At 42.5% G+C, this 25,024-nt stretch overlaps 2 protein-coding genes across 9 annotated transcripts in view; one reads left to right on the top strand and one right to left on the bottom strand.

Annotated features, from left to right (window-relative positions):
• The window catches only part of ANK3 (ankyrin 3), a 383,729-nt gene that overhangs the window by 160,840 nt on the left and 197,865 nt on the right, over nucleotides 1-25,024 (top strand). For all 8 annotated transcript variants that reach the window (XM_069571716.1, XM_069571712.1, XM_069571715.1 and 5 more), the window contains exon 8: nucleotides 19,377-19,475. In XM_069571716.1, coding sequence (XP_069427817.1) covers nucleotides 19,377-19,475 — 99 coding nt within the window. The remainder of the gene's footprint in view (nucleotides 1-19,376; nucleotides 19,476-25,024) is intronic.
• LOC138430039 (small ribosomal subunit protein eS27-like) lies at nucleotides 17,206-17,538 on the bottom strand. Its single transcript, XM_069571746.1, has one exon. The coding sequence runs from the start codon at nucleotides 17,536-17,538 to the stop codon at nucleotides 17,287-17,289; it is 252 nt and encodes an 83-aa protein (XP_069427847.1). The 3' UTR covers nucleotides 17,206-17,286.

Raw genomic sequence — 25,024 nt, 5'->3', positions numbered from 1 at the left:
GGAGAATGGGCTTCTCTGGTGGCTCAGTGGTAAAGAATCCATCAGTCAGTTCAGGAGACACAGGTTCAATCCCTGGATCAGGAAGATCCTCTGGAGAAGAAAATGGCAACCCACTCCAGTATTCTTTCCTGGGAAATCCCGTGAGCAGAGGAGCCGGATGGGCTACAGACCATGGGGTCATGAGTCCAACATGACTTAACAACTAAACAACAAGCAAAGAGGACGGGCAGCTAATGCTCAGAAGACCTGAACTTCTTAACAGCTTTTGGGCAAGGGATTTTAAATGCAGCATTAAGGGTGAGGGTTGCAAGGTGTGTGATCAACATGTGGACATTCTTCTGTTTGGTTGTCGGTGAGGTAGCAGAGTGAGGTTAGAAACAGAAGACTGATGCTTTATAGCTCTTTCCTTTTGGTTGGAAATTGTCTGCAGACAGCATTTTGAGTATCGGGACTATGCTACTTGGATTCAGAGTTAGAGTTGGTGTTTGCTCAAGTTGGAAGAGAATCACTATCTGGATATATTTGTCCTATATGACCTACTGGAAAGAGCCAGCTTTTGGAATCACAACTCAGCTTCACAACCCAACTCTGGCATTTTCTATCCATGAGACCTGTGGCTCCTTTCAGCTTCACTAATTGCTGAACTGTGAATATGAGTTAATAGCATCTCTTTCATGGGTTGTCGTGGAGAATAAATGAGGTGATGTATGCCTCATTAGGCCTCCAGCAAGTAAGAGCCTAATAATTGGTGGAGTTTGTCTTTTGAGGTGTTGTTTGTTTTGTTTTTGTTTTGTTTTGGAATGAAACAAACCTCATTCTCAAGTAAAATGAAGAGTTTGGTCTAAGTCAGCGCCTGTGTGCATGCGTACTCAGTCATACCCAACTCTTTGTGACTCATGGACTGTAGTCACCAGGCTCCTCTGTCCATGGGGTTCTCCAAACAAGAATACTGGAGTGGGTTGCCATTTCCTTCTCTGGTCTAAGTCAATAGGTATCACATTTTTAGCAGAACTCTTTTTTTTTTTTCCTAAAACATTATTATAGGATCCAAAGGCAGTTTTGATTTCAAAACTATTTCAATTCTCAGTGGCTAACAATTTTTCATCATTTATAGAATTATGGCTTCTTCCCTCATAGCTCAGTCAATAAAGAATCTGCCTGCAATGCAGGAGACGCAGGTTTGATTCCTGGGTTGGAAAGATCTCTGGAGAAGGAAATGGCAACCCACTCCAGTATTCTTGCCTGGAGAATCCCATGGATAGAGGAGCCTGGCAGGCTATAGAGTCTGTGGGGTTGCAAGAGTCAGACAAGACTTAGTGACTAAACTACTACTATAGAATTATGGAAACCCTGAAATGAATACTAAAAAAAAATTTAGAAAGAATATATTGAACATCCATTAGGATGGCTACTATCAAAAATAGGAAGGTAGGGAGGAGAGAAGAAACAGGGAAAGAGACGAAGAAGAGAAGGAAAGAAAGTTGTTGGCAAGGACATGGAGAAATTGGAACTCTTGTGCTCTGTGGAAAAGTAAAAGGCTATAGCTGCTAGGGAAAAAAGTTATAGAGATTCCTCAAAAGGTTAGATATAGAGTCATCATATGAATAGCAATTCCACTTCTAAATACTATATATATGTATATATACACAAAAGCTTTGGAAGCAGACTCTCCAATATTTGTATACCAGCATTATTCACAATAAACAAAATGTAGAAGCAACCCAAGTGTCCACTGGCAGACAAATGAATAAACCAAATGTTGCATATACGTACATACAATGAAATAGTGTTCAACCTTAGAAAGGCGGGAAATTCTGACATGTGATACAGCGTGGATGAACCTTGAGGACCATGTGCTAAGTGAAATAAGCCAGCCACAAAAAGACGAATATTGTACCCTGCCATGTAGTATATGTGATAACCAGAGTAGTCAAATTTAGAGAGATAGGAAGTAGAATAGTTTGACATGGCCTGGGGAAGAAGGGAATAGGGATATGTAATCAGTACAGAGTTTCAGTGTTGCAAGATGAAAAAAGTTCTGGAGATTGGTTACACAACAATATGAATGTACTTAACACTACTTCAGTTCAGTTCAGTAGCTCAATTGTGTCAGCAAAGTAATGTCTCTGCCTTTTAATATGCTGTCTAGGTTTGTCATAGCTTTTCTTCCAAGGAACAAGCGTCTTTTAATTTTATGGCTGCAGTCACCATCTACAGTGATTTTTGGAGCCCACGAAAATAAAGGTGTCACTGTTTCCATTGTTTCCCCATCTGTTTGACATAAAGTGATGGGACAGGATGCCATCTTCATTTTTTGAATATTGAGTTTTAAGCCAGCTTTTTCACTCTCCTCTTTCACTTTCATCAAGAGGCTATATAGTTCCTCTTCACTTTCTGCCATAAGGGTGGTGTCATCTGCATATCTGAGGTTACTGATATTTCTCTCAGCAATATGGATTCCAGTTTGTGCTTCATCCAGCCCAGCGTTTCTCATGATGTACTCTGCATAGAAGTTAAATAAGCAGGGTGACAGTATACAGCCTTGACTCCTCTCCTAATTTGGAACCAGTCTGTGGTTCCATGTCCGTTTTTCTAACTGTTGTTTCTTGACCTGCATACAGATTTCTCAGGAGGCAGGTCAGGTGGTCTTGTATTCCCATCTCTTTCAGAATTTTCCACAGTTTATTGTGATCCACACAGTCAAAGGCTTTAGTATAGTTAATGAAGCAGATGTTTTTCTGGAATTAAGAATTTTCGACGCTTAGTAATTTAACACTACTTAGCTGAACATTCAGAGAGGGCAGTGGCACCCCACTCCAGTACTCTTGCCTGGAAAATCCCATGGATGGAGGAGCCTGGTAGGCTGCAGTCCATGGGGTTGCTAAGAGTCGAACACGACTGAGCAACTTCACTTTCACTTTTCACTTTCTTGCATTGGAGAAGGAAATGGCAACCCACTCCAGTGTTCTTGCCTGGAGAATCCCAGGGACGGGGGAGCCTGGTGGGCTGCTGTCTATGGGGTCACACAGAGTCGGACACGACTGAAGTGACTTAGCAGCAGCAGCAGCAGCAGCAGCTGTACATTTAAAAGTGGTTAAACATAGAAAGTTTATATGTATTTTACTAAGATTAATTTTTTTCATGTAAAGCATATACTGGAGATGTAAAGACAGTTCCAAAACCCAGTCAGCCCTAACATCCAGTGATACAAAGGTAGAAGATGAGTTTGTGATTGAGAAGAGAGTCCAAGACCAGTTTCCATCCCAGTTACCTGTCGCTCAGGAAACAGGCAGGGTTGTGTATATGACAGAGGGTGTGGGTGAGAAGGAGGAGATGTGAAATATTTACTCTAAAGACGCTCTGTATTCCCCCACTACTAAATCATTTGCAGAACTAGAGGAAAATCTGGCAGTATCTTATCTAAACTGATGATGAGCCATCATCTGTTAATCCAAGTGAAAGCCTCTGACAGTATTAATGATACACAGTCTCATATAATCCTTAGGAAAAAATAAGTAAATCACTTGAGGTCTTCAGAGCAGAAAAGATCCAAACATTCAGAGCCTATTTCACAACAAACATCCAATATCCAAGCATTTGCTACCACTTTCTGGGAGGGCCCAGCACTGTCTGGCATCTACTCTGATGGAGTTTGGTTGGTCTCTCTGGGGAGTGGGGCTAAGGAAATGTCGGTGACATCAATATCTCAGTGTCAGTCTCAGCAAGACCTGTGTGGACTTAATCTTCTTATCCATGAAGCACAGAGACAGAGAGCTGATGTAGACTGAGCGAGCAGTTAGGAAATCTAGAGAAGAGAAAAAGCCTGGATCCAAAAAGGCTATTTCATTTCATTAGCGCTTGATGAAGCAAGAGAAAACTGGATTTTAACTGACAGCGGTGGTCATCTTAATAATGAAGATTATAGTATAAGGGGCGTTTCTGAGTGTATTTATACTTGTGTTGATAATAGGCCACCTAAAGTTGAGTTTTGTTGCTGTTAGAAAACACCTACTTCTATATTAGACTGTGAAGGCCAGGATCTTTTCTTACCTTATATTCCATTGTTTGAAATATTCCTGGATATATCCTTGAAATCTCAAATCCTTACCACTGAAAGAACCATTTGTTTGCATGTGTTTTATGGATTTTTTTTTTAAATTTTTTTAAAAACTAAAGTATAGTTGATTAACAATGTTGTTAATTTATTTTGTGGAAGAAAGTGACATATGTTTTTTCATTTTCTTTTCCATTATGGTTTATCATAGGATATTGAATATAATTCCCAGTTCTATACAGTAGAACCTTGTAAGTCCAAATTCTCATTCTGTCTCTCCCCTATCTCACCTCCATGTTGCTTTATGGATTTCTTAAGGTATAAAAAGATCAGGCATTCTTATAAAAACAAAAAAGGAGGTATTGGTACATATTACAGCATGGATGAAGGTTGAAAACATGCTAAGTAGAAGAAGCCAGACACAAAAGGCCACATATGGTATGATTCCATTTGAATAAAGTGTTTGAAGTCAGAAAATCCAGAGAGACAGAAGGTAAATTAGTGGTCGCCAGCGGGTTGAGGAGACAGAAAAAGTGACTGTTTATATGGGGTTTCTTTCAGTGATTGTTAAAAAACATGATTCAACTGAGTAAATTTGAATATTTAATTGCCTTTATTCAGCAACAATTCATGACTCAGTCAGCATCCCATCTAACATGTAGAAAAGTGCTCCCAGGAGCTGTAGAGAAAGAAAGACATTGATAGGCAGAACGGGGTGGGAAAAGGATGTTTCTAGCAGAGTGGATTGTTCCAGGCAAGCTCACCTTCCTTTGGGAGAAGGCTGGTGTCCGTTAGGCAGATTACCTCCCTAGTGCTGACGAGGTAATTCCAGACTGACTAGTTCAAGGTCACGTTCCGGGAGACACTGAACTACAATTGGTTAGGACTTCCTGGTGGCTCAGACAGTAAAGTGTCTGTCTACAATGCGGGAGACCTGGGTTCGATCCCTGGGTCAGGAAGATTCCGTGGAGAAGGAAATGGCAAATCACTCCAGTACTCTTGCCTAGAAAATCCCATGGACGGAGGAGCTTGGTGCAGGCTACTGTCCATGGTATCGCAAAGAGTTGGGCACAACTGAGCGACTTCTAAGTCTTGGTGGGTCTTAGCACAAGTGTTCTGTTTGAGGCATGTTTTTTCTTTTTCTAACAGAAAGATGAAAATGTTCTAAGTTGATACTATGGCTGCACAACTTTGTGAATATACTAAAACAAACGCTGAATCGCACGCTTTAAAATGGTCAGCTTTATGGTATGTGACTTGTATCTCAGTACACCTACTATAAAAATAAAGTATCCGAGAAGACTTGCACTTGTCAGGGAGGAAGAAATTTTCCTCTATCCTTCTGAGGTTCTTCTGGCTGGACTAAAAATTAAACTGACATGAGACAGATTAACAGGAGGAAATCAAACAAAATTTAGTAACACGTGTACATGGAAGAGACCAGGAAAACTGAGATACTTGCCAAAATGGATGAAATTCTCACTTTAAATATCATCTTAAGACAAAAGAGGGAGCTGGGAGTAGGGGTTAGGGACTTCAGCAGGGAGAAAGACAATTCACATGGAGATGAAAATTTTAATGTTTGGTAAATAAGTGTTTGGTGGACTAGGCAGAGAAAATAGGATATAGAGTGGACTCTGATCTCTAGGCCCTACTGAGTTTCCCCATATCACAGTTCAGTTCAGTTCAGTTCACTCAGTTGTGTCCGACTCTTTGCAGCCCCATGGACTGCAGCACGCCAGGCCTCCCTGTCCATCACCAACTCCCAGAGTTACTCAAACTCATGTCCATTGAGTCAGTGGTGCCACCATCTCATCCTGTGTCATCCCCTTCTCCTCCCACCTTCAATCTTTTCTCAGCATCAGGGTCTTTACAAATGAGTCAGTTCTTCACATCAGATGGCTAAAGTATTGGAGTTTCAACATCAGTCCTTCCAATGAATATTCAGGACTGATTTCCTTTAGGATGGACTGGTTGGATCTCCTTGCTGTCCAAGGGACTCTCAAGAGTCTTCTCAAACACCACAGTTCAAAAGCATCAGTTCTTCAGTGCTCAGGTTTCTTTATAGCCCAACTTTCACATCCATCCATGACTACTAGAAAAACCATAGCTTTAACTAGATGGACCTTTGTTGGCAAAGTAATGTCTCTGCTTTTTAATATGCTTTCTAGGTTGGTCATAACTTTTCTTCCAAGGAGCAAGCGTCTTTTAATTTCATGGCTGCAGTCACCATCTGCAGTGATCTTGGAGCCCCCCAAAATAAAGTCTCTCACTGTTTCCATTGCTTCCCCATCTATTTCCCATGAAGTGATGGGACCAGATGCCATGATCTTCGTTTTCTGAATGTTGAGCTTTAAGCCAACTTTTTCACTCTCCTCTTTCACTTTCATCAAGAGACTCTTTAGTTCTTCTTCATTTTCTGCCATAAGGGTGGTGTCATCTGCATATCTGAGTTTATTGATATTTCTCCTGGCAGTTTTGATTCCAGCTTGTGCTTCCTCCAGCCCAGCGTTTCTCATGATGTACTCTGCATAGAAGTAAAATAAGCAGGGTGACAATATACAGCCTTGACATACTCCTTTTCCTATTTGGAACCAGTCTGTTGTTTCATGTCCAGTTCTAACAGTTGCTTCCTAACTTGCATACAGATTTCTCAAGAGGCAGGTCAGGTGGTCTGGTATTCCCCTCTGTTTAAGAATTTTCCACATTTTGTGGTGGTCCACACAGTCAAGGTTTCGGCATAGTCAATAAAGCAGAAGTGGATTTTTTCTGGAACACTCTTGCTTTTTCGATGATCCAATGGATGTTGGCAATTTGATCTCTGGTTCCTCTGCCTTTTCTAAATCCAGTTTGAACATCTGGAAGTTCACAGTTCATGGACTGTTGAAGCCTGGGTTGGAGAATTTTGAGCATTACTTTGCTGAGATGAGTGCAATTGTACAGTAGTTTGAGCATTCTTTGGCATTGCCTTTCTTTGGGATTGGGATAAAAACTGACCTTTTCCAGTCCCGTGGCCACTGCTGAGTTTTCCAAATTTGTTGGCATATTGAGTGCGGCACGTTCACAGCATCATCTTTTAGGATTTGATCTGGAATTCCATCACCTCCACTAAGCTTTGTTCATAGTGATGCTTCCTAAGGCCCACTTGACTTTGCATTCCAGGATATCTGGCTCTAGGTGAGTGATCATACTATTGTGATTATCTGGGTCATGAAGATCTTTTTTTGTATAGTTCTTCTGTATATTCTTGCCACCTTACCTTGCCACCTTAATATCTCCTGCTTCTGTTAGGTCCATTCCATTTCTTTCCTTTATTTTGCCCATCTTTGCATGAAATGTTCCCTTCATATTCCTAATTTTCTTGAAAAGATCTCTAGTCTTTCCCATTCTATTGTTTTCCTCTATTTCTTTGCATTGATCACTGAAGGAGGCTTTCTTATCTCTCCTTGCTATTCTTTGAAACTCACATTCAAATGGGTATATCTTTCCTTTTCTCTTTTGCCTTTAACTTCTCTTCACAGCTATTTGTAAGTCCTCCTCAGACAATCATTTTGCCTTTTTGCAATTCTTTTTCTTGGGGTTGGTCTTGATCTGTGCCTCCTGTACAATGTCAGGAACCTCTGTCCATAGTTCTTCAGGCCCTCTGTCTATCAGATCTGATCCCTTGAATCTATTCATCACTTCCACTGTATAATTGTAAGGTATTTGATTTAGGTCATACCTGAATGGTCTAGTGGTTTTCCCTACTCTTCAATCTAAGTTTGAATTTGGCAATAAGGAGTTCATGATCTGAGCCACAGTCAGCTCCTGGTCTTGTTTTTACTGACTGTGTAGAGCTTCTCCATCTTTGGCTGCAAAGAATATGATCAATTTGATTTCGGTATTGACCAGCCGGTGATGTCCATGTGTAGAGTTTTCTCTTGTGGTATGGTATCCCTATACCACATCTAACCCATGTTCTTTTCAAATATCTAGTGATAGCTATATCAAGGAATAGGCCCTCTATCTAAATTCTTCTACTTAAAAAAAAAATTATTGATTATTTATTTGGCTACAGGGTCTAGGTTGCAGCACACAGGATCTTTAGTTGAGGCATATGGGATCTAGAACCAGGACCACCTGTACTGGGAGCCTGGAGTCTCAGTCACAGCACCACCTGGGAAGTCCCTCTATATAATTTCTTTTAGACAGTTAGGGGGAAGGTCAAAGGTTCTTCCTGGGCCTTGATTGTTTGCAGCTTGAAAGAAATCTGCATGCCAAAGAGACACATTTTGGGGTGACAAAATTTGTTCCCTTACAAAATTTTACGAAAAAGGATTTTTATATCTCAAGGAAATTAAAGGGAACAACTTCAATTCTGTATTTTTTTCCAACATTGTATCAAAATCTATCACTTATCAAACATGCATTGAGTACCTGTTCTGTGCCTGGAGATTAGTAGATGTGATCTTAGAGAGGAAGGAGAAAAATATTTCCCTCTACCCTCCTAGGTTTAGTTTCTGGGGTTCTGCAAATTAAATGGACAAAAGACAGATTAACCAGATGAAGGTTATGTATGTTAATAGAAGCCTTCATAGAAAAGAAGTGAAGACCCAAAGGGGGCAATTAAACTCTGGAAGCTTATATGCCATTTTAACAATGAGTAATAAAGTTGTGGGAAAGTGACAAGATAAAGGAAAGGGGGCTTGAGTTCTAGGGGTGGTAAATGTGGGAAGGTAAATACACGCAGGGTATTGGGTGCATGGAGGGCTATTGAAAAGGAAGAGTAGTTTAGTAAGCTCTGTTAGGCAGATTAAACTCAGATCATCTCTGTTGATTAACAGGCATTCTCCTCTTCCTGGAAAGGGAGAGGAGACACCTTTACAAAGGGAAATGTGTGCCCCGTTTTTAGAGAAGAGCAGAACAGAGAGCTCAGTACAGTCCTTAAGTCAAAGAGGCCTATTTGGGGGTGGCACGTGCTGTTCTTGAACTGCTTCTCTCAGAAGCTAAAAGACTTTTCAAAAGACAGGCATCTATGGGACAAAAAAGGATGCTGGCGAGCCTTGCTTAAATGTCTTTCTGGTGCTTTCTCTGTGATTTGTTTACTCATCATTTTCTTTTTCTTGTTGCTGTTTACACTAGGAAATAAGGATGAAGTACAAGAGAATAGAATGAGAAAGCATACAAATCTTAAAATGTGTGTTTTAAATACAAGTCATTAGCACACTGAAGCCTTCATCTTCGGGAATCTTGTTTGTTCTTTGAAATTTTTAAACCTAGTAATAACTTAGAGGTGAAATTTAATATAAATGGGAAGAATTAGAAGAAGGTATCAGATTCCCTCTCAACATTTAATTAATTTAGAATTTGTTTTCAATTTCAACCATATCAGGGAACTAAACTAAAAGAATCACCATCTCTTACTATGTAGAACACTTTGAGTGATGCCATCCACTTATTCTGTCACTCAGTGATAACCACCCCTTGCCATTTTTTAAGAAAAAGAGAGAAAGGGGAGAGGTTGGAGGAGATCAGTAACCAACTGCCCTTAATACATTTAAATGAAATGAAAAGTCTGCTGTTTATTACAGCATAGCAAATAGCATAGTAACATAGCAAATGGAGATGAATTCACTTTGGGGAGTTGCAGAAACAATCTTGTTTTAGTGACTATTTTGTAAAGGAACTTGGCTCCTATTCAGCTTGGTTTTGCAGTGAGAATTGAGAGGAGATAAGCCAGCAATTCCACCGTTTCCCAGCAGAGGGAGCTGTTTTGTGCAGGTCCCTGTTTTTCAACATGGCACTCACATGTTTCCGTAAGGTCCTGTCACATATCAAGTTAAATACTACATGTGTCTCCATCAGCTACGGCACCCCTGCCTCTCTTTTGCTGCTGAGCTCAGCCACAGGCCTTCTGAAGTTTCGCAGATTCGGCCCACACTCTGTACCACTTTTGCATCCATCCTAAGAACTGCCGATTTTAGCAGCTTCCTGAAAGTGAAAGTGAAGTCGCTCAGTCGTGTCCAACTCTTTGCGACCCGCGGACTGTAGCCCACCAAGCTCCTCCGTCCATGGGATTCTCCAGGCAGGAATATTGGAGTGGGTTGCCATTTCCTTCTCCAGGGGACCTTCCTGACCCAGGGATCGAACCCAGGTCTCTCACGTTTCAGGCAGACGCTTTAATCTCTGCGCCACCAGGGAAGCCCTTAAATACAAGAATACAGTCTCTCAGAAAACCTCCTATAGAGACACAGAACTTCAGATCCAAGTACTAACATCAAAGATTTCAAGGGAGGAAAGGAAGCCAGGTTGAAAGAAGAAGGGGGAGGAGGCGGGAGCGAGGGGCGAAAGGGGTGGCCTTACAGACGTCTCCTGCCACCTACAGACATCCAGGCATTACGGGACTTTTCCCTGGGCCTCCAGAGAAGGGAGGACTGGGACTCGGCCCTACCAGAAATCAGAACCAGAATTCGAGTTCTCTGCCAAGAGGAGGGGATCAGTGTCCAATCCTCAGCTCAGGCCAAGAGCCCTTCGACCAGATTCCTGCGTCCAGGACCGGGGGACTAGGAAAACAAGGAAGGATAGGAAGGGTCAAGGAGAGGAAAGAGAAAAAAAAAAAAGAGAGAGAGAGAGAAAAAAAAGGAGAGGAAAGAGAGAGGGAAGGGGAGAGAGGTCAATAAAGTCTCTTGTCCCTTACCGGTCGGGGCACTCTGGCCAGTTGTCCGCATCAGGAGGAGACCAGGGACAAAAGGGTCCCAGTTGCGGGCGCTGGGTCTGATCCATTGGCAGGCAAGCTGGCCCCTGAGTACCCCGAGTGGTCAGGATGTCAGTCTCAGCGAAGAAGAATCCCACCAGAGTCGCCATTTGTTGCAGGAAGGCGGACCCCTTCCATGGCCCGAAACTGGGCTCTTGTCTAACACTCGGAAATGAATTGTCCAAGGAGACACATGTGCTGACAAAGCAAGAGCTTTTATTGGGAAAGGGCATTCGGGTGGAGAGCAGCAGGGTAAGGAAATCCAGGAGAACTGCTCTGCTGCGTAGCTCGCAATGTTGGGTTTTATGGTGATGGGATGGTGATAGCACCTTCGTAGAGTTCACCAATAGGTTAGGGTCTGCATGTCTTTTCTACCCAAACTATTTCATAATGTCTTTGTGAGATGCGGTCATCTCATGTATCTTTAAATGTCTCTATGATGATGTAATAGGTGGCACTTGTGTTTAATAAATGCCATGCACCATTCTTAAGACTGTGCTTATTAACTAACTTAATGCTCATGATGATTCTATAGTATAGATATCAATATTATCATTACCTAATTTTGCAGATACAGAAAAATTAAATACACTTTCCTAAGCTTATGCAGCTGGTATGGAGCAGGCCTGGGATATGAATCTAAGCAGTCTGGCTTTAGAATATTAGCTCTCAGCTCCTGAATATCCTGACCACAATACACTCCATCTCTTAGTACACTGTGAGGTACTCCAGAAAAGCACTGATAGTAAGAATTAATTGTGTTTACGCTGCTTAGAAGTTCAGGGGCAGCCTGGTCTAGTCTAGCAAGGGAATCATGAACTTAAGAGTCAAATTACTGCACCTTTGTGACCTTTTGACAAGTTATTTTGATTTGTTTGGGTTTTAGTCTCCTCATCTGTAACATAAAGAAAAAAGTATTAGTACCTCTTATTAAGGTTTTTGTGGGAGTTAAATGAGATAAGAGATATGAAATACCAGTGAGTTTCCCTTTTCCTTTCCATGTGATTTACGTCGTTTGTCCCCTTGGCGGTTCTGTGATGGAGGCACTGGAGGTGTTATATCCATTATACAGATGAGAATATAAATCCATACAGGTGTGGTTTAATGTATTTCATTGCTTTGAGATAATTCTTGACCATGATCTCTTCGGGTATTTCTTCTGCTTTATTTTCTCTCTGCTCCTTACGTGATTCCAGTCCGCTGTCCTGTATCATCCCACAGCTCCTGTGGGCTCCATTCCTTCTTTCCATTCTTTTTCCCTTTGTGTTTCAGTTTGGATCGTTCATACCAGTGCATCGTTCTTTCATTTCGCTGATTCTCCACACAGCTGTGTAATTAACTGATAAGTCCATCAAAGAAATGCTTCATTTCTTTTTCATTTTATTTTCCTAATTTAATTTTTATTTTATGTTGGAGTGTAGTTGATTTATAATATTGTGTTAGTTTCAGGTGTACAGCAGTGTGATTCAGACTTGCATATATCCATTCTTTCTTAGATTCTTCTCCCATATTGGTTATTAAAGAACATTGAGCAGAGTTCCCTGTGCTATGCAGTAGGTCCTTCTTTATTTTCTATTTTATATATAGTAGTGTATATATGTTGATCCAAAACTAATCATTTATCCCATCCTCCACCTTTCCCTTTTAATAACCTCAAGTGTTTTTTTTTGACGTCTGTGAGCCTGTTTTCAGTTTTTAAACAAGTTTGTTTGTATCATTTTTTAGATTTCACATATAAATGATAATCATGTGGTATTTGTCTTTCTCTGCCTGACTTACTTCACTTAGTGTGATCATCTTCACTTAGTATGATAACCATCCATGTTGCTAGAAACGGCATTGTTCTATTTTTTATGGCTGAGTAGTATTCCATTGTATATATGTACCACGTCTTTTTTTTTTAATTATTTATTTTAATGGGACATTAATTACTTTACAATATTGTGGTGGTTTTCACCACACATCGACATGAATCCGCCATGGGGGTCCCTCTGGGTTGTCCCAGAGCACCAGCTTTGAGTGCCCTGCTTCATGCATTGAACTGGCACTTGTCATCTGTTTAACATATGGTGGTATATGTGTTTCAATGCTATTCTCTCGTATCATCCCACCCTCGCCTTCTCCCACATAGTCCGAACGTCTGTTCTTTACATCTGTGTCTCTTTTGCTGTCTTGCATATAGGGTCGTCGCTACTGTCTTTCTAAATTCCATGTATATGAGTTAACATACTTTAGTGGTATTCCATTGTATATATGTACCACGTATTCTTTATCCATTCATCTGTCAGTGGGCCTTTAGGTTGGGAATGCTTCATTTTTGATAGTGTGGTTTTCTTCTTGAGTGTTTCCATTTGGCAGAAACTCCTTGACTTCTGATGCATGTGTTCATCTGTTCTGCTGGACAGAATGTAGACGCTCTGCAGACACTGAGGGAAGTGTCCGTACCTGGAAACAGGCATGCTGCTTCTTCCATCAGGCTGTAGATGTGGCCAGATAAACCAGTTGACCCAGAGTTTCTCTAGATTGCATTTTGTCTGCACCACGGGCTTCACCTCCCACTAGAGGGGACTGCATCGCCTTATGCTGAAGTGGGCCCAGCAAGTCAGGGATCTTCCTTGGTTGGCGTGCCCTGCACTCAGCTCTCCCTGCACGCTCGTACACAGAGTTCAACTCTGACCAAGCTCCTGTGCCACCTTAGGAGCTGACCACAGCTGCTTCTTACACTAGGCTGGGCTCCTGTGGGGGTGAGGGCTCTCTCATTCTGGGTCTGCTTCACTCTTAGGTCGTGTGTCTCGGCCTCAGACCTGGGGCTGTCTCAGGATCCATGCCTTTTCTACCATGGGAACTAACCTCGGCCTTGTATCTGTGGTTGTGATCTAAGGTTGGCCTTGATATTCAGCAACATGAAGTAGGATTTCAGTTTCCTGGTCAGAGATTGAAGTCAGGCTGCGGCAGTGAGAATGCTGAATCCTAGTCCCTAGATCATGATGACCAATAGCCAGTGACAAGGCACTGGCCCGTTGTCTTTGTAGAAATGAATTTCCACAAAGAGAAAGTGGTGAAACAGTAGGTGGTGGTGGTTTAGTTGCTAAGTCATGTCTGACTCTCTGTGACCCCGTGGACTGTAGCCCACCAGGCCCCTCTGTCCATGGGATTTCCCAGGCAATAATATTAGAGTGGGTTGCCATTTCCTTTTCCAAGGGATCTTCCTAACCTAGGGGTTGAACTCGAGTCACCTGCATTGCAAGCATATTCTTTACCATCTAAGCCACCAGTTCAGTTCAATTCAATTCAGTTGCTCAGTCGTGTCCGACTCTTTGCGACCCGAAGCACCTAAATAAGTGTTTATTAGGAGGGAAAAGAGTGCGTGTGAATAGACTCACAGGTGAATTCAGAAAGTGTTGCACCTTTTTTTGGTAGTTTGGATCACTTTTCTGGGGCATTTCTTCTGGGTTTCCTCTAGCCAGTCTTGCTTTGCCTGGCTCTGAGTCCATATTTGGTTTAAGTCAGGGTCCTCCCCTGTGTGTGCATGCGTCTCTTAGCCAAGGTGGCCTCTAGCAAAGAGGACTGTGGGAAGGTTGACACTGCCTACTATGGGGTGGTAGCCCTTCCCTTTTGGCCCCCAAAGAGCCTTTCTGTGCATGTGTAGTTGGGAAGGTTTCCTTGATCTCAAGAATGAGGAATATGTGGTCTCTTATCTTTTCCCAGACAGGGCTCAGCTTCTCCTCCCTCCTGCTATTATCTTCATCCTGGAGTGTCTGTCCACAGGAGACAGACTCCAGCTGCTCCATGTGGGGCTCCTCTGTCTCCGGCCTCAGTGGTAGATTTGAAGGTTCCTCATATATACAGGCAGCCTGCATCCCAGAAAGCAGGCACATTGTTCACATTTCCTGAGCCACCAGTGAGGTCTCCTAAACAGCCTTTTTATCTCTCATATCATTGGACTCTTGATTTGTTGGGATTCCATAATGTTGTGGTTCACTTGTGTAATGGAAATGCAACACTGGGCCTGGTGCCTAGTAGGACATAAAAGATCTTTATTGGTTAACTGAGGAACCTAGATAGAAACGTCCTGTTGACTGTCCAAAGGTCCCACTCTCATTTTGACTTGTTCCTAATGGACAGAAGAGGTCACTGCCTGACTCCGGAGTACAAAAGTATGCATTTCCTTTGGAAGCTCCACTGGACAGAGTTGAGAAACATAGTCTTTAAGCAAAGCTATCATGATCTCTGACTGAAAATACACACACTCACACACCCCACCTCTGAGGGTCTAGAAAACTGAATTCTGATTCTGCCTCTCATTAGCTGTCTCTTAATATGCAGATTACCCACCAGATCTATTCCTCAGTTTATTTATCAAATGGGATTAATGATATGTGTCTTACTTTAATAGATGGTTGTGAAGGTAAAATGAAATTACATAAGTAATTTTAAACACTTTCTAAGTGCTATAGAAATATAAAGTATTCCTCTAGGAGGGGTCAGAAAGGTGTAGAAAAAAGTGGGAGTTTGAATTTCAAGGCACCCTTTTGACATCTACACATCACCATAAGAGAGAGTCCATGAATATGGAAGAGAGCAAAATTAGAAATAGAGCTCTTCCTCTCACTAAAATTAGCCTACTTGTGATAAAGGTTAATTAAGTCCTTCTCCACCAGACAAGGACACATTTTTAAAGGGAAATAGCATGTCAGCCCTGACTCGTGCTGGAGAGTGATGAGGTCTTCGTGTCATATCTCACTTTGAGCTCAGTAAGCTCTCCTGTTTCCTATAGACCTAACCTGATGTTCCATTTCCTGTCTCAGGCCTAGAATTCCTCCACAGCGCTGCTTGATTCATTTATATGCTTGTACTCAGACAACAGAGACAAGTTCAGTTCAGTCGCTCAGTTGTGTCCGACTCTTTGCAACCCCATGAATCACAGCACACCAGGCCTCTCTGTCCATCACCAACTCCCGGAGTTTACTCAGACTCATGTCCATCGAGTCGGTGATGCCATCCAGCCATCTCATCTTCTGTCGTCCCCTTCTCCTCCTAGCCCCAATCCCTCCCAGCATCAGGGTCTTTTCCAGTGAGTCAACTCTTCGAATCAGGTGGCCAAAGTATTGGAGTTTCAGCTTCAACATCAGTCCTTCCAATGAACACCCAGGACCGATCTCCTTTAGAATGGACTGGTTGGATCTCCTTGCAGTCCAAGGGACTCTCAAGAGTCTTCTGCAACACCACACTTCAAAAGCATCAATTCTTCGGTGCTCAGCTTTCTTCACAGTCCAACTCTCACATCCATACATGACCACTGGAAAAACCATAGCCTTGACTAGATGGACCTTTGTTGGCAAAGTAATGTCTCTGCTAGAGACAAGTAAGACCATCAGAAAAGTCATCAGGAAGTTTCTTTCTGCCAACTTCATTCATACCCCAAATCATTTGCACCAAAGAGTGCCAAAGTACACGCAAGGCACAGCCTATATAGTTTTACTTCCTTTGCCTGGATTCAATCCCTGGATCGGAAAGAGCGCCTGGAGAAGGGAATGGCTACCCATTCCAGTATTCTTGCCTGGAGAAGTCCATGGACAGAGGAGCCAGCAGGCTACAGTCCATGGGGTCACAAAGACTCGGACACAACTGAGTGACTAACACTTGTCACCTGTTATTCACCATTGAAACCTTCAACCACAAGCTGATGAGTCTAGAGCACAGGTCAGCCAACTACTGCCTACAGGCCAAATCCAGCTTGCCAGCTGTTTTATAAATAAAGTTTTATTGGAACACAGTCACTCCCATCTCTATGCCTATTGCATGGGGCTGCTTTATCACTCCAAAGGCAATGCTAACAAATTGCAGTACAAGTGGTATGACCTGCAAAGCCAGAAACATTTGCTATGTGGCTCTTTGCAGAAAAGGTATGCTACCGCTTGGTCTAGGGCAATATTAGGCCTGTCCACTCCCCACCAACATTACTAAGCCACATTTGGTTTATTCAGATCTCTTTCTCCTTCTTTGATTTAATGAACTAATTATTATGGAACTGATTTATGCAATAGCACCTAAGAATAATGAGATAAAGAGTTGTTCAGATGTGAGAATGTATAATAATATAAAGTATTTAACTAGGAAAGTTCATAGAAAATTTAAAAAAAAGTGATAACACTCCATAAGGATGCAGTCAGCCAGCCAAATCTAAAATGTAGAAAACTCTACACAATAAACCACCCAGTTTTTCCAGAAAATACCTGGGCATGGAAAATCAAAAGTGGAGTAGGGCACCTGCAGAGATTAAAAGAAACTGAAGGTATATTTCGACCTAATGCAACTGTGGATCTTCTTTTTGTTTAAACAGTTGATTTTTCTGTACTGATCTGTGTCCACACATCTCGAAAGCCCTCTTCTTCTAATATCCAAAGGTTCTTTTGGATTTTCTTTTTACTTTTTTTTTTAATGTATCCAAAATGTGTTTATTGGGATGGTTTCCCGTTCATCTTGATACAGGGTGCTTTTAGTGCTGCTTCCGTCTGAAAGAGCATCCTTCTGTAAGCCTTGCTTTTCCTCCTGTAGGCTGGCAGAGGACAGCAGAGCAGCCAACACACAGAACTACTGTCTGTGCATGGCTGAAGACGGTGGTGATGTTATAGCATCCTGGGCATTTTACATCCATGAAATAGGAACTGGGGCTCTGCACCAGACGCTTCTTCTTGTGTTTCCTCTTCTCCTCTTCTGGAGAGGGATGAAGATCCTTTGCGAGAGGCATGTTCTCGTGAGGAGGTCGTCACCGCTGGAAAAGCTGGATTTTCTTTTTACTTTTTGAAAAAGTATTTGGCCACACAGCTTGCAGGATCTTAGTTCCCCAAACAGGGATCCAACCTGCACCCTCCTGCAGTGGAAGCACAGAGTCCTAACCACTGGACTGCCAGGGAGGCCCCAAGATGTGTATCTTCTATTTGAACAACTCCACTGAGATGATAAACATTGAAGAGACCTTGGTGTTTTGAAGGAATTATTTGTACTTAGGTATAACGACAAATTGCAGTACAAGTTTTACTTATTTATAAATATCCTTATCTATTCAAGATAATTAAATTATGTTATGGTATTTGTGGGTGAAATAATATGATGCCCAGGATTTTCTTTCTACTCTCCAATCCCTTCAGTCAGAAAAATATAGTAGAGAATATAGAAGGAATAATATTGGCAAACGTTTGATTTTACTTGTGATTACTTGTTTATAAATATCCTTATCTATTCGAGGTAATTAAATTATGTTATGGTATTTGTGGGTGAAATAATATGATGCCCAGATTTTCTTTCTACTCTCCAACTCCTTCAGTCAGAAAAATATAGTAGAGAATATAGAAGGAATATTGGCAAATGTTTGATGATTACTGAGCCAGAGTGTTGAGTACATTAAGCTCACTGTGGCTTTCTCTCAGACTTTGGTCTTTTTGAAAATTTTCACTATGAAATATTTTTTTCAAAAGCATGAATTGAACCTGAGTCTCCTGCATTGCAGGCAGATTTTTTACCATCTGAGCCTCCAGGGAAGCCATTAGTTTAAGTCATCTTTTAATTTGGATCCTGGTTTTGCTAGCTGTTTCTAATCTGTAGAATGGACATTGTGATTCAGATTATATGTGATATTATGAGGATTATGAAAACTCAATGAGAGAGTAAAAAGTTTAAAACTGCATAATTCATAGGAAATTAATCAATACCGGGTAGTTATTATTTTGTATTTGCTATCACATGACAGGAATGTAAATACTTATGAGCCTAGTTCATTTATCATGTAATTGACTTCTGTGAATTGCAGACCTTAAACCCGTATTGTTGCCAATCAAGAAGAAGGAGCCAAAACAGAGAATGTTTTCACTGTGTACACATATTTCCTTGACAGTCTGGAAACAGTCACAGAACCTGTCAGATACATGGAGGAAAACTGTGGTACCCAGGGGATCGTGATCGGAAAGTCAGATTGTCCTGACGATACATCTGTCCTCAAAAGTAGTTTTTTTGTTTGTTTTAATCAACATAGTAGTTTTCTGTGAAATTGCTAATAAGTGCCTGTGAACACTTTTTAGCCCATTGTGCATGGGAAGCCCTGTGACCATGTAGGACACTGACAGATTTCCCAGTTTGAGTTATTCTTGTCTCTCCTTGACAGCTTGCACTCAGATGACCTAGAGCTGGTTCTGAGTAACAAGACACCCCTTGCACTGCGTCTCAGCTGACTAATCCACCATTTAGTCAACCATTCAGTAGCCAGCATGCATCATTCACATTTATAGGAAAACAGATTGACTTAAAGGCACAGGATGTTAGAACAAAAACCATCACCATCCCATCAAACAAATGAAATAAACTTGGGCCCTACCCCCACTGAGAGTGTCCCTTAAAATTCATCCCTTTGGGGTGGTCTCATTCTGAGTAAAATTACCATCAGATAAAGATGTTGGGAAGCATTCTGTTCACAATGAATATTTTAAAAAAAAAACATAAGAGAAATGTGAGATGTTGGAGAAGGCTGGGAAGCAATATTTTGCTTGATCTCAAAATAATAACACTGTACTTTCTGTTTCTGTTCTTCCACAGAATGACATCACTCCTCTACATGTTGCATCAAAAAGAGGAAATGCCAACATGGTAAAATTATTGCTTGACCGAGGAGCTAAAATCGACGCCAAAACAAGGGTAAGGGTGCAACTTATGTAGTTGCTTATGCTTGTTTTCAGGAAGCAGGCCTGCTTCTACGAATACCTTTCTTGCTGGCTCAGCCCTGGCTTTGTTCTCTCCTTTGTTGTAGGCTCTTAGAAAATGACTGCTAAGCTGATTCTTCTTATAATGGGATAACGATCCCCATTTATAAAGCTTTAATATACATTTAAATAGTACTGGGATTTAATTATAGAAACTAATGCTTAGGTCCAGAGTTTTTGTTGAGTTAAATTTGTAAGTATTTAATCGCTACTTGATACTGCAGACAGAGCTATTGGGCCAGCTTGATACTAAAACTGACATTTTATTTAAAACCAGATCTGTCTCCCTTCGCACACTGCTGGTAGGAATGTAAAATGGTGCAGCCACTATGGAAAACAGTGTGGAGGTTCCTCCAAAAACTAAAAATAGAGCTAGCATATGATCCAGCCATCTACTTGGGTGTATACACCCCCAAACAATTGAAAGAAGTATCTTGAAGCCATGTAATAGTCAAGAGGTGGAAGCAACCCAATATCCATAGATAGAAAATGCGCTAGGTACATACAGGGGAATGTTATTCAGCCTTATAAGGAAATCCTGTCACATTCCCCAGTATGAATGAGCCTTGAGAACATTATGCTAAGTGACAGAAGCCAGTCACAAACGTACAAATACTGTATGGTCCCACTTAAGGAGGTACCCATGGTAAACACACAGAAACAGAAATAGAATGGCGCTTGCTGGGGGCTTAGGGACAGGGAAGTGGGGAGGTGCTGAGTGTCAGTGTTGTAAGATAAAGGTTTAGAGATGTTATACAACATGAATATCGGTAACACTACTTACCTGTGCATTTAAAAGTGGTTAGGGGAGTCAGTTTTATATTGTGGTTTTTTAAACCACAGTTTAACAAATTTTTTCAACACAGGTCAATCTAGGCAGGTGTTTTGACAGGTTAATTGTTTGGTGTGATGCACTGTGTGGGGAGGAGAAAGAAGTGAGACTTAGAATCAAGTTGGAATCCCAGAAAGTGAGCTTAGCTGGTTGACTTAGTTTGACAAGGCGATGTAACCTTCTGCATCCAATGTCTGTATCTGAAAAAAACGTTAATGGTTTCCTTGAAGGCTTGTTGCAGTGATCAGGCTAATGTTTGTAAACTGTATTGGCATAAAGTAGACCAGAAATAAATCCCAGCCATTACTAGTAGATGGACACCTCAGAGACATTGCAGCTTTGGTTCCAGACCGCTGCGATGAAGCAGTATTGCCAGAAGGCGAGGCACAGGAATTTTTTGGCTTCCTGATGTATATAAAAGTGATGTTTATACCATATTATAGTCTATTGTGTAAAAGCATTATGTCCTTAAGAATGTATATACTTTAAATTAAAAAGTACTTTATTGCTAAAAAAAAAAAAATTCCTAACTAGTATTGGAGCTTTTAGCAAGTTATAATCTTTTTGCAGTAGTAACATAAAAATCACTGACCAGAGATCATCATAACAAATATAATCAGAAGAAAGTTTGAAATGTTGCAAGAAGCCCAAAAATGTGACACAGAGACACAAACTGAGGAAATACGGTTGGAAAATGGCCTTGCCTGATGAGGGTAGCCACTAACCTTCAACTTAAAAAAAAAGAGAGAGAGAGAGAGAAATGCAGTATCTGCAAAGAGCAATAAAGCAATGCACAGTAAAATGAGATGTGCCTGTGTAATTCAGAGCTCCAGTTAACATTAAACTTCTGACCAGGGATTTTCTTTTTCAACATTTCATTTAAGAGCAAAATGTGCTCTTATAAATATCCTCCTCTCTAAGGGTTTTGGAGAGTTATCCCTGTCTTGTAATTGTATCTCCTGCAATCCTGTGGTTCCTCTTTCCAAGAATCCTGATATTTCTAAAACTGGTCCAGTAACCCTGACTTGGTTCCTGTAGTTTCTTGGTTCAGTACTTTATCTTTCACTGCACGTATTCACTCAAGCAATTAATGATTATTGAATGCCTACTGTGGGCCAGACATGGCTAAGTCATGGAGAAAGCCCACAAGCCCCCTCCCCTGTCCTCATGAGGCTGATTGTTCATTTGTCTGTTGTATATTCTGACTTGAAGATAGTCCAGCCCTGGGTATTTGACAGGAGACCAGACTTCTTTGTCTTAGTAACTATTGAACCTGAAAGCTTTATGCTTTGTATGTAGCATAAAAGAAACAAGCTTTCTGGAGAGGGGAATGAAGGAAGATGAGGGTTTACCCTCTACAAGACTGTCTGACTGGGGAAGTAAATTGAAGAGAGGTCTTATTGCATTGACCTGGCATTATTTGCTAAGAAGCCATCAGCAGTCGGCTAGACCTGTTGCTTTAAATGGCAGGGGTGTTCTGCTGAGTACAGGAGCGGTAGATAATCATCGCTTAATGCCTCTTGGTTACCTGTAGAGGTAGAGGGTCATTTGTGAATACAGAAATTTTTGTGAAGAGTGAAGAGGGATACTGGAGCTGAGCAGAAGAGAGAAACTTGTATAGCTATACTTGGCTATCCAGCTGGATTTTAATGAAGTGTGTGGATTAGTAATGACCATATTTCTCCCTCTCTTGATACAGTCATCAATCACCAGAACAGCAAAATTGCTTGTCAGTAATTTTGCATCATTTATCAAACACTTACTTGTTCTATTTGGTACAACGGGAAGAGGACAGGGTATGTAGGGAATCCAGGTCCCATATTAAAGGGGCACATGGTGTCACAGGGGAGGCTAGAATGAAACATACAAACACGTCTGGACAAAAGCATCAGACGTAGAGAATACGGGACATAGGCGAATTCAATATACACTTAGTTGCTATGCCATTTTGCCTCCTTGTTCTGAAAACCTGTCTTATTTTAAACAAAATGTAGAGTCCTTTTTACCAGTCACTCAGTTTCAACGTGGAGTTGCTTTCCTCCTGTGTTATGTGAGTGCTGTGTGGATGTGAAGAAAACTTAGAGAAACAGAATAGTCATTCTTGTATTGTTGTCCTGCTTGGGATGGACGGGTGGTATCACTTGAGAACAAACTGAATTCCTGGGAGACTGTGTGGAAGAACACATAGTACATACCCCAAATATGTCAACTATTTTGTGCTCTCCTCATCAAAGCTTCCCTTCTCTCTTGCTGAAATGAGTGAGTAGTTACTCAGTGTGTGGGTGAAAAGGAGGGAGCCATAAAATTCAGAAGGCCCGAGGGACAAGCCTGAAGACGGAAAGCAATTTTTGTTTGTAAATACAAGTCTTAATGATTCAATCCAGTAGCCCTTTAGAAAATAAATATTGTTATCTACCCATCTCCTTCCTGCCAAGTACTTCCTACTTGAGTAGCTACCTTGTTGCATCAACAGTCTGACCTGCTACACACCAACACCCTAGATTTAGAGAGTTCACTCTGAACACTCCAAGCGACCTCCTTATTGGCTTGCTGTGTTCCGAGCGTGTGTTGCTAATCTAAAGGATTTGGTTCAAAAGCAGCCTCTTACTGCCGTTTCAATCAGGGAAGTAAACTTGAATTGTAGTCAGAGTGATTTAGGTTGGGATCTGAGCAAGACCTGACCAGCTGGAAAAGCAGGCTGAGAGTGAATTTTTTTCTACCCTGGCGCCTGATCTCTGGTCTTAAGTGTGGCTAGCAAGTGAAATCACGACCCTAGGAAAGCTCAACCTCCTGAGTCTTAGTTTCCATCTCAGTACAGATGGTGAGTTGTTCCGATGATTTCACAGGCTTTCCCCACTGCTGGGGCACCGGATGTTGTAACTTTAAGAATAATTCGCTGCAGTGAAAGTCGGGGTGGTGATATATGTTGGAGTGGTGTGACCGAGATGGTGAAGTATGAGACCCCAGCCCCCACCACCCACAAAGATCAGCAGTTAGACAATGATACACTATCAAAAAGAGCTCAGGGCGCGCTTGGGAGTCCAACTGAGAAACTGCAGCAAGGACCTCCTTGGTGGTCCAGTGGCTAAGACTCCACGCTTTCAAATGCAGGGGCCCCAGGTTTGATCCCTGGTTGGAGAACTAGATTTCACATGCCACAGTGAAGATCAAAGATCCCGCATACTGCAGCTAAGACCTGACACAGCCAAATAAATAAATACTTTTTTTATGTATAAGAAGAAACTTCAGCAGCACAGTGGAACAAAACCCCGGAAAATAACACAAAAAGGTTGCTTGCAGCATCTGATCCCCCAGGCCAGTGCTACTCAGGGCCAAGGGTGAGCCTCCCCAAGTAGGAAGTTTTCCTCACCAAGAAAAGGAGAACGGGGTGAGCAGCCAGCCTCCCCAGCCTTCCGGGAAGCTGAGCAAAGGACCCACTTGGGTCTCACCCAACCCGAGGCTGGCAAAGCTGAGATGAACAGAGATGGGGTGGAGCAAGGAAACAGCAGGGGCTGCCAGCGCCAGCCACATGACGGGGATGACAGGCTCCCTGTGACCTGCTCTCAGGCCCCAGCACCTTTCCCCGCGAAGCAGCCAACAGCCAGCCCAGCCAACCCAGACCCCCTGTAAATGTCACTGGTTTTTGTCCCGTGGATATTCTCATTCGCGGACACCAGCCGTCTGAGCCCCTCCCTGCTCCTCACCTCCCACTGCCTTGCTGGGGCTCAGGATCCACACCAGCAGCCAGCCCAGACCTCTGTGGCCACCCAAGTACACGACACCAGCCTAGAGCCCTGTGGGTGACCCCCACTTCTGTGCATGTGCGGGGGGCTGGCTCCTCCAGCTGTGCACTTGCGCACTGCCGGCCAGACCCTCATCACAGGCTTCTACTGCTGTACTGTACCTGTGGCAAGATCCTTCAATATGGAACGGCAAGCCAACAACCAAGGCCCTCACAACTGCCTGAGGGCCTGAACCTGGCTCTATTTCTAGTCACCGGCCTCCATCACTCAGCATGTGCACGCTCCCAACCAGACGCTCATGACCAGCCTCCGCTGCCACACATGCTCCTGGGGAGACTCTGCAGCCATAGTACCCACCAGGGCCTCCACAGCTCCTGTGGCCCAGGCCTAGCACTGTCTCCTGTCGCTGACCTGCTCCACCAGGCTCATCTGCAAGGAACTCCTCCAGCTGGGCACCTGCACGCCTCCAGCTTGGTGGCCAATACCAGCCTCCACGGCAGTGCACGCATGGTGAGACCTTGCAGCCACAGTAATGAATGCTGACAGCCAAGGGACCCCACAGCTGCCAGTGTACCTGCAGTTGGCCCAGACCCTTGGCAGCTGGCCCTTGCCCCTACCTGTCTGTGTAAGTCTGAAATGAGCATTTGCGACTCCATAGGCACCTGCAGCTGGCCCCTGCAACTGAGTTTGTGTATACCACCAGCTTCAGCCCCCACCACTGCCTGCCAGGTCCTGAGCCACTGGACCTGAGATGCACTGAGGGCTCCACTAGCCCTTACAGTCACTGTGGTCAATGCTGTGCCCCCAGGTAGCCTGAACAGATGAGACATCAGCCCCCAATCCTGTATCTGAGAGCCTGCACCACTAGATGCAAGGTTAGAGAATCTTCCAGCGTGCTCCCACCATAGA

Source organism: Ovis canadensis, chromosome 25 (assembly GCF_042477335.2).
Source record: "Ovis canadensis isolate MfBH-ARS-UI-01 breed Bighorn chromosome 25, ARS-UI_OviCan_v2, whole genome shotgun sequence".
Lineage (NCBI taxonomy): Eukaryota > Metazoa > Chordata > Mammalia > Artiodactyla > Bovidae > Ovis > Ovis canadensis.
This window is presented reverse-complemented; position numbering and strand designations above follow the sequence as displayed.

What these genes read in the sequence shown, in the direction of transcription:
- LOC138430039 (XM_069571746.1), bottom strand. Translation starts at nt 17,538, where the DNA reads ATGCCTCTCGCAAAGGATCTTCATCCCTCTCCAGAAGAGGAGAAGAGG.